Source organism: Nelumbo lutea, chromosome 6, assembly GCF_056320005.1.
Source record: "Nelumbo lutea isolate HS-2025 chromosome 6, American lotus-T2T, whole genome shotgun sequence".
In the NCBI taxonomy this organism is placed as follows: domain Eukaryota; kingdom Viridiplantae; phylum Streptophyta; class Magnoliopsida; order Proteales; family Nelumbonaceae; genus Nelumbo; species Nelumbo lutea.
In genome coordinates, this window is record NC_142689.1 from 65,685,745 (window position 1) to 65,695,061 (window position 9,317).

A 9,317-nucleotide genomic window follows, 5' to 3' on the forward strand; every position below is an offset into this window, starting at 1 on the left:
TAATGGATCGACAGTTTGACTGCCCAGATTAATGGGTTGTTAATCAAATCAACGCATTTTGGCCGAAGAACAATTTTAGGGTGAAATGGAACTGATTGAGTTAATCGGTCCCACCGTCCGGTTCGGTCCGATTTTCAAAACCATGCATTTACCTCTGACTATGATTCAAAATTACTGGTTACCACTGAACTGACTTTACATAATTTCTGTACCGAATTTATTCAAGGTCAACTGATGGGCATTTCGGTAAAAACAACTCTTATTCCATAGTGATTTCCTAAAAACTCAACGTTTCCGTGAGTTCTCTCTTGTCCATTCATGAAATTGGGGGTCATTAGTGTGCCCACTCCCACCACTTAAAAACTTGCCTGTCTGGTCTAGCATGCACTCACAAGTCACAAGTCTCAACCGCGAGAGCTCTGCAACGAAGCAGAGGAGAACAACTAATCCGAAAGATAGAGAGATAGGGAGAGAGAGAACTGGCAAACCTCTCAAGCTCAAACCCTCAAAAATTTCTTCTGGAGCCCAAAATCGGTTTCTCTGTCTTAACAAAACTTTTTATACGCACAAACTAAAGCTCTCATTGTTTCGGACTCACGTTTCGTTTCTATGTATGCGAACAACGGAAGAAAGCTACCAGAGAGAGAGAGAGAGAGAGAGAGAGAGAGAGAGAGAGAGAGAGAGAGACTTCACAGAAAAATTTCGGCTGAAAAGTGAAATATTGACGAGATTTTTCAGCTTGATCGCTTGATCTCTCGCTTTCTCTGTGTAAGCTTCATGGACTCTGAATGCTCTGTGCATTTTCGGTTTAATTTTTGTTTCAGGGAGGAATATTCATAAATGGGATGGTGGATCTCGCAGGAACATGAATCTTTCTGCTGTGAGCGGTTCATTTTGGCGGAATGTGGTACATGAGCCGGTTTAAGCCAAATGCTTTGGAAATTCGGTAAATTATATCAGTTTTCATTTGATTTTCTTTTCATTTCTTTCTTCTTCTTGCCGAAGAGATTATGATGACGACGCTTCCATTTATAATTACTTTTTTTCTTTATGTAAATTAAAGCAATGGAAGAAGCATAGTTTCTGAGACTTTGTCGCTCTGCTGCTAAAATTGGTACAACGAATGCTGGAGGGTTTTCTGTTTCGCTCGTTGAAGATCTATGAGTTCGATTCCGCTGGAACCTGGACATTGGGTTGAAAGGCTATTTGATCTTTGTAATCACCGTTCTTGAGCTTGTAGTATAATAGTTCTCCTTCGAATTCAACTTCATCTGCTTAGCCATATAGTCTGAAAGTTTCTAGATTGAAGATAACTGACCATTAGAATTTAAATGGTGTTTGGAGAGCTAAAAGGTGGCGGAAAAGTTAACGAGTTCCATCCCCTTATTTTAAAATATTGGAGCAAATACAGGGCGGTCTTTTTCCAGAATTAAGTAAGCTGTAATTTTGGGAGGAATATATTAGATTTCTCTGAGTTTGTAGACTGGAATGCGAACTCAAACCAATTCTGCGTTAGGATTTAGTAAAGAATTTTGGCGCTTAAAGTTTCTTGAAGAAAAGGCACCGGAAAGTACTTCCCTGTAATGTTGTGAATATAGGTTTGGCTAAGATCTGCATGATTTAGATTTATAGAGAGGTGAAGATGGCTAGTGCTTGGGATCATATCGGCGAGATTGGCAATGTTGCGCAGCTTGCTGGCATGGATGCCGTGCGGCTTATTGGGATGATTGTGCATGCTGCAAGCACGGCACGTATGCATAAGAAGAACTGCAAACAGTTTGCTTTGCATTTGAAGCTCATTGGGAACTTGCTGGAGCAGCTCAAAATATCAGAGCTAAAGAAGTATCCAGAGACACGAGAGCCACTGGAGCAGCTTGAGGACGCGTTGAGAAGGTCTTACATTCTGGTGAATAGTTGTCAAGATAAGAGCTATCTCTATCTGCTGGCCATGGGGTGGAACATCGTATACCAGTTCAGGAAGGCCCAGCAAGAGATTGATCGGTACTTGAAGATCGTTCCCCTTATCACCCTTGTGGATAATGCAAGGGTCAAGGTATTCTGTGTATATATTAGTATTTTTTTGGTAGCTCTGATTCCATTTCTTTTAAGGCACAATGTTCTATTTTTGCCTTTGTGTGATGACACTGCTCCTTTCTTGGTTGATTCTTTTATTTAATGCTTGATCTGATTTTCTACATGCTTTGAACTGTCCCCTGTTACCTGCTTCATGACTCGGGGACCCAATGTTAGTTATTTTTATATATATCAACATTCATATATAATTATGATTTGGAGGGCTCTTATGACAGTGTGATCTCTACTGGGCACAATTTTGAACATTTGGTGTAATTCATTTTTACATACCATTATTGTTGCCTGTGTTGCTGTGCATTTGATCCCAGGTGCAACCATGCATGTTAGAGTAGTTAACAATCTAAGCAGATAACAATGGTTCATCAAATTAAATATCATCCATAATGGAAAAAAAGGTCATCCATAATTTATTAAAAAAAAGAGCATCCATAATGGAAACCCTAACTTGATTGTATTTGACTAAAAAGTATATGATGATTATTTTGATACCAGATGCTTCTTATGTCTCTGTGCATCAGTACATCTGGTTGTACCATCACTTGTGTTGGGATTGGCTGCAAGGTCAAGTATTTATCAGGTTGGTGTGCGGTGAGAGTTTGAGTGAGGTCTGCTCGTGAAAAACACTGGTCTGTCAGCCTGTCTAACCAAAATTCAGAAAATCAATTGCTGATTACTAAAGCACCCTCTCTATTCTGTAATTGTAAAAGTACCAGAGTATGCTGAAAAAGCCTACTTATGTCAGTATTCAGTAGTTCTTCAATTGGACTTGGAGGGTCAGTGTTTTCCCTGTCCCATTGACAGCTGATTTGCTCTCTACATTAAGCATACTGTGATGTAAATGGTCCACGTTTTACTCTTCAAGGAAAAGAGTTGCCTTTTTCATGTGTAATTAGATTTTTCCTCTTTATTGACAGGTACTTGGCACTATATCCCCACAGAACTTTGGAGTTTGGAAAACCTCCTTTTCTTGTTAATATACTGGCACAAACAAGGATTTCCTATCTACTTTGTTTATAGTCATCTTGGTGGTGGCAACTAAGATACTCTATTTGTATCTTTTCTTAGTATTCATTGTTTATTTTCTATTTTTAACAAATTGGCAGGAAAGATTAGAAGATATTGAAAGAGATCAACATGAATATACTTTGGATGAGGAGGACAAGAAGTTGCATGATGTTATCCTGAAACGTGATCCCACAAAGAAAGACACAATGGTGTTGAAGAAGAGTCTTTCTTGTTCTTATCCAAACTTGCCTTTTGATGAAGCACTCCAAAAAGAGAATGAGAAACTAAAAGTAGAGTTACAGCGATCACAAGCAAGCATGGACGTGGGTCAATGTGAAGTGATTCAACATTTGCTTGAAGTGACAGAAGTTGCAGCAAAGAATGATTCACCAAGCAAAAGTTATTCAGATCCTAGTAATGATAAAGCACATTCTTTTGATGACAGACATAATGAGGAAAGCGACACTCGAGTGACCTCAAGGTTTGTTTTGTTTAAGTTTATTTACAATACCCACCTAGGGCAGGAGACACATAGGCAATAAAACTAGACAAGCTCTTGTCTATGCATGATCTAGACCTTGGAAAATGTTTATCTTGACCTCTCAATCAAACGATGTTGTCATAACTGGTGTTCTGAAATACATAGTGGATTTCAATATAAGCCTAAAGCAGTAAATTTTATATATAACATTCATTAGCATGGTTACTTATGAAGGCTTTAACCAAATCAAACTGGAGTCCAGATCTGCTACCCACAATTCTGCCTGCAATCCTACCCACTACAGCTGCACATCAGGAACATCTCAGTTGTCATTCATGGGGTGGTGTTCTTGATGCATGGTTGTAGTGTCTTGTGGGTACGTGTAGGTAGCATCTTTATGGGCAGCAGATCTGACCTTGTAAACTGCTCATTCCCCAATTTTGGTACTGGTCATGGATTGAACAGTCTCAACACGCAGGCTGGGCTGGATCTAGAAAATTGCTGTCTGCTCATGACTGAGTCTGGATATGAGAAGTGAAGGCAACATTTCAATTGAACTAATTAGACTACAGAGGAAATCTAATGCATCAAGCTTTATAAAATGAGCTTATTTGCAGTTTCAGTTGTACCTAATTATATGCTCAACTATGTGCTCTGGTAATTTGGCATGCCTAATGGTTCACTAGGAAAAGATGTACTTCACAATTCTATATTTCTATACGTAGAAGGTCATTACCCATTGTTGGTATCAGCTGTCTGGGATCTTCATAGGGGAAGACTGGATGCTGACTTAACCTTTGACTCATTTTTCTATAAAGTGGTTGTCCTCAGACTAGAACCTGTGTTCTCACGCTTGTGAGCCTGAGATTTTTCCATAACATTAAATAATAGCCCCTACAAATCTATATTTCTATATATGAGAGAGCTAATCTCAGGTGTGCACTATGCTTTATTTTCCTGGCATAGATGACCAGTGATTGAGCTTATTTTGTTCCTTAATAAAGTTTGATTTTTCAAATCTGAGGTAAGAAGGTATGTACATGGTGATAGGGCTTATTTTGTTCTTGTACATCATATGGTGGATGGTATGTTGTTTGTTTTTTATTTAATTCTCATGAGCAATAAATCTTTTTTATCGCTTTCTGGTGGAATTTCATTATCAGTTTTACTGTGCATATATGATTCTGGTGGCATCAAAACACCTTTCATTGAATGAGAAATATACTGTGGAATACACAGTTAAATTATGTAGAACATATATTGCTATTTAGCATGGTAAGAGCTCCAAAATCCAGGCTCTTGGTCAAACATCTAGATGGGTGGACAGAAAACCAGCCAGGTCCAGTGCAGGGCTGAGATAGGTTTTCTGGCAGCTATGATAGTAATTTCTTTGTTCTACTTGCAGGACTTCTTGTTCCATTCTTTTATTTGTCCATTGTGAGCATTTTCTCAATTATGATTTTCAAGCTACATGAAGTTCTTTTTTGTATATAGTGAGAAGATCATGGACATCATAATAATTTTGTGCAGAACCACTTCTTCAGTGTCATCGGGGCATGACCTGTTATCAACTAGAGGATCACACCGGCTAGAAGAATGGCATTCAGATTTACTTGGCTGTTGTTCGGAACCTTCTCTGTGTATGCATTCCCTAGTTTTGTTGCATTACACAGGAATTTATTCACTAATGTGAAGTAGGTCTTATGGATAGTAGGAAATTTCCCATAGTGTGCATATCTGTTTTCTATATCTATTTTTCGTTATGACATTATCTCCCATCATCTGCATAGCAATAGAATGAATTTTATATTTCCAGACTTGTATATTTTGGAATGAATTTTACTCAAACTTCACATATTTCTTGGCATATTTTTTAACGTTATTTAGCTCCATAATTTAACAATGGATATGGCACTGAACATAATAGAATGGCAAAACAAGATTCATGTAGCCAACCCCATATAGTTGTGACAAGACTTAGATGATCTGGATGGATAGAATGGGAAACTTTTTCTTGTTTCATGTTGGATAAGATATATTCCATTTGTTTGTTTCTTTGCAGGTATGAAGACTTTTTTCTACCCATGTGGCACATTTTCAAAGATTGCTTCAGTGGCCACTAACAGGCATATGTGTAAGTATATTAAATTAATATTCTGGTTAGTTTGTCTCTTTATTTTCCATTTGTCTGCATTCATGTAAGTGAATTGTGTAATATAATAATGTAGGTTTTGCTTTTGTTATCATTTCCTATTCTTTAGATAAAAGCTAGAAAATTGCCAAGTTTATTCTATTTAATTTATTGGTTGATTTCAAGAATCTATTTACATCATGAAACTTTTTTTTATGAATATTTACATCACAAAATGTTGAAAAGGAATCAAGCAGTTTGAGATGCAATACTGCCCAATCACTTGAGAAGGATGTAAACAAAAAAGTACATGGAAGTATAATAATAAGAAACACTACCATGTTCTTAAAAACGTTAAAGAAATTTCTTATTAGTTGATGGGTATTTTATTAGGCCTTGATTGCAATGCAACATTCATATCTGAAAGCAAGTAGAAGCTGAACAATGCTTGGAGATCATCTCTACGCAGTCTGATTCAACCATGTGGCTTCCTCAAAATATTTCTAGTCCTTAGATGGTTGCACTTCAAGAATTTACATCAAGAAATGCTGATGTACTCTAGGGATGGAAACATTTGTGTCCATATTGTCACATGTTCATGTCAGCAGTCAACAGCTTTGAGATATGACACTATCCTTTCACTTGTGAGGAGTATAATATATAATACATGGAAAGTTTATAATAGGTACATCCAAACCGATGCTCGGAGATCACAATTCTTTCCTTGGGCAAATATTGAGGAGTTCAATGTTCTGACAAAATTAAAGGACTTCCCTATCATCAGTTAATGAACATTTTGTTAGGCCCTGCTGTCAATATCAAATTCATTTTCGAAGAAACCAAGTAATGACTGGATTTCAACTTGAAAACCTAGGTGCCCTGTTCAACCATACTATCCAGTGGCAGCAATAAATATTTGAGGCTCTTACATATATCTATACTATATAATGTGGCTATTTTAATAGCATCATATCACAAGGTTGATACTTACAAACAATAGAATAGTAAAAAATTAAAATCTAAATGTCTTTTCATCTTTTTAGTTTTTACCCTTTCATCAGGATTGGGGCCTGGAAGATGATTTGCCATTGAGGATGTGATGCCATTTCTTATGGCTTGAAAGCTGCAGGGACAGTATAGTCTGTTATCTGAAATTTGGCTATGATCAAACCCTTATTTCACTTAAATGTCAGACACAGGTCTACTGGACAAAAATGAATCCCATTTACTGTGTTCTTTTCTTTTCTGCTACTACTTGTAGATCATTTATATATTATTTTGAAACTAAAATGCACTAAACTATTTTGAACAATATCTCATTGTTTATGAAATAAGCTGAATTTGTGTTGCTTTTCGATTGTTTAATAATTATTTTTCATTATGTGTGTAGGAATATGCTAATGAACATTCCTGAATTTATTCAAATTTATAAACCATTTTATATGACAGACATGTTAGCAATTGGCCCATAAAATATTCTTTTTATATGTCTTGACATTCATGTTGTAGATCCTCTCTTCTAAGACATGCTTTTTCCCATTCCTGTGTATAATGTCATACAAATTAAGAATAAGTTATACTAAGATAAGTATCTTGTGTATTGATCATTAGCTCCGGCTGAAGCCTGTAATGAGCTGATGGCATATTCTTTGATATTGTCATGCTGTTGCTATACGTGCTGTGTCAGAAGAAAGCTTCGTAGGATGCTAAACATACGAGTAAGTTCATTGTCTTGCCTCTTTTCATTTGTCACAAATATAGCTGAACCAGAGGGTGAAAAATAATGGGCAGATGCTCAATGAAAAACTCGTGTATTTTTTATGGTTACAACTCAAGCTCAAAATTATGTTTGAAACCTTGGGGTGGTGGGGTGGAGGGTTTAGTTCTTTAAAAATGGGAAACAACAGCCAGAAAATTTGAAAGAAATCATATATGATATATGGTAAATTGGTAATAAGTATGGTATATGACATATTTTTTCTGTATTAGTGTAAGAGCATGTGCAAGTAAGTATTAACCATACATGATTATTTGGATTTAACTTTTATGATCTGCATGTAACCCAAGGCAAGTATCTGCTTTATATATTATTATATTATAGATAAAGAGAGGGTATATTCTTTTTTTTTTTTTGACTTTTTAACCAGTGTCCCTCAGATTAACAGTTAATACAATTACTATTTAACAAAATAACAATAGCATAAATTATAAAACTAATTTATGAATAGAGTGTTTGATTCACTGTGTACTTAGGCTCAGTTTTGAGAGAGTGATAAAAATGTATAGTACAAAGCCTTGTATTTTGTATTTCTAAACCTGTATTTGCACTTTACTTATTTGTATTTATACTACTTCCAAACTGAGCCTAAAGAGCAGAAGTGTGGAGAAGAATTAATAGCCATACTTTCTTAGATCATATATGGTTTCACGAAATGTTGCTGCTTGGTAACTCCACCTATATGTTTGGCAGGGAGGGTCGTGCGATGACTTCCTCTCACATCTGATGTGTTGCTGCTGTGCCTTGGTCCAAGAATGGCGAGAAGTGGAGATACGTGGGGTTTATGGTATGTTCTACTACTCATGGAGCTTTGCTTAGCTTCTGTGTGATATGAGGTATTGCAGATAATAACAGCTTCAATAAAGGTCAGTCATCAGGTATTGATGATATTAAATCAATTTGCAGGTCCTGAGAAGACAAAGATGAGCCCACCGCCATCTCAGTACATGGAACCCTAAGGGGTATTTAAATGATAAAAAAAGAACTGTTATTTAATGGTAGAACTCTTATGCTTACCATAAAGGAAACTGCTAGTTGCCGCTGTTAACTTGAATGTTGGAACTTGTACTTGGGATATCTTGTGTCATTAATTTTAGCTATGTAAAGTTGGCTTTGTATATCTTCTAGATATATAGAACTTGGTGTAAATACTTGAAGATATATATACTTCCGCCCTCCTTAAGAGGTTGCTGTTCGTAGTTGTTTTATCTCTTTAGTTTGCTCCTAAAGTTTGTTTTCTTTGCTGTAGTCTTGTTTTCTTGCTTCTCCTTTCTGTCTGTTTTGTTTCTTGTAGTTGATGTCTGTTTTTTTTTCCTTTAATGAATCATTTATCTACCACAAAAAATGTTTAATCCAGTCCAGGAAGGAGGCGTACGAGAAATTTATGGATATTTTCGACACCATTTACATTATATCACCAATTCACTGCTATACAGGAAGCTGGCGGTCCGCTGTGATCTGAAGAGTCTAAACGGCTTTGAGTGCTCCTCTGCAATTTTGGTTTTGTTTTCACAATCCTCATTCCACAATTTCTCATCATCGTTCTCATGTTTGTAATATGTATTCGTCATCAAATTAGATCAGGTGGTTTGTAAACATTTCATCCGACTATTTGGGTGGGCTTGTGGGTCGTCATTTAACTCGTGTTAGAAAACTGAAAATTCGTTTTGTTTGATGATATTATCTTTGGGCGATTGATGGTTTGATACATTACCCGGTCTTTTGTCCGGGCGATTGTTCACTGGTTTGATCATCCGGGTGATTGTTAAAGTGTGGTTTGTCTTTAGATCGGAATATCAATCTTTGGTTCTCGGCCCTTATATAGGAGT

At 36.5% G+C, this 9,317-nt stretch overlaps 1 protein-coding gene across 1 annotated transcript; it reads left to right on the forward strand.

The window, feature by feature from the left end:
- The first annotated feature begins 310 nt into the window (after window positions 1-310).
- MCA1 (PLAC8 family protein) lies at window positions 311-8,683 on the forward strand. Its single transcript, XM_088950623.1, has 9 exons — window positions 311-768; window positions 862-946; window positions 1,064-2,053; window positions 3,198-3,580; window positions 5,111-5,220; window positions 5,643-5,714; window positions 7,323-7,429; window positions 8,182-8,275; window positions 8,395-8,683. Exons 3-9 carry the CDS (start codon window positions 1,643-1,645, stop codon window positions 8,445-8,447), a joined length of 1,230 nt encoding a protein of 409 aa, XP_088806749.1. The 5' UTR covers window positions 311-768; window positions 862-946; window positions 1,064-1,642; the 3' UTR covers window positions 8,448-8,683.
- The last annotated feature ends 634 nt before the right edge of the window (window positions 8,684-9,317 follow it).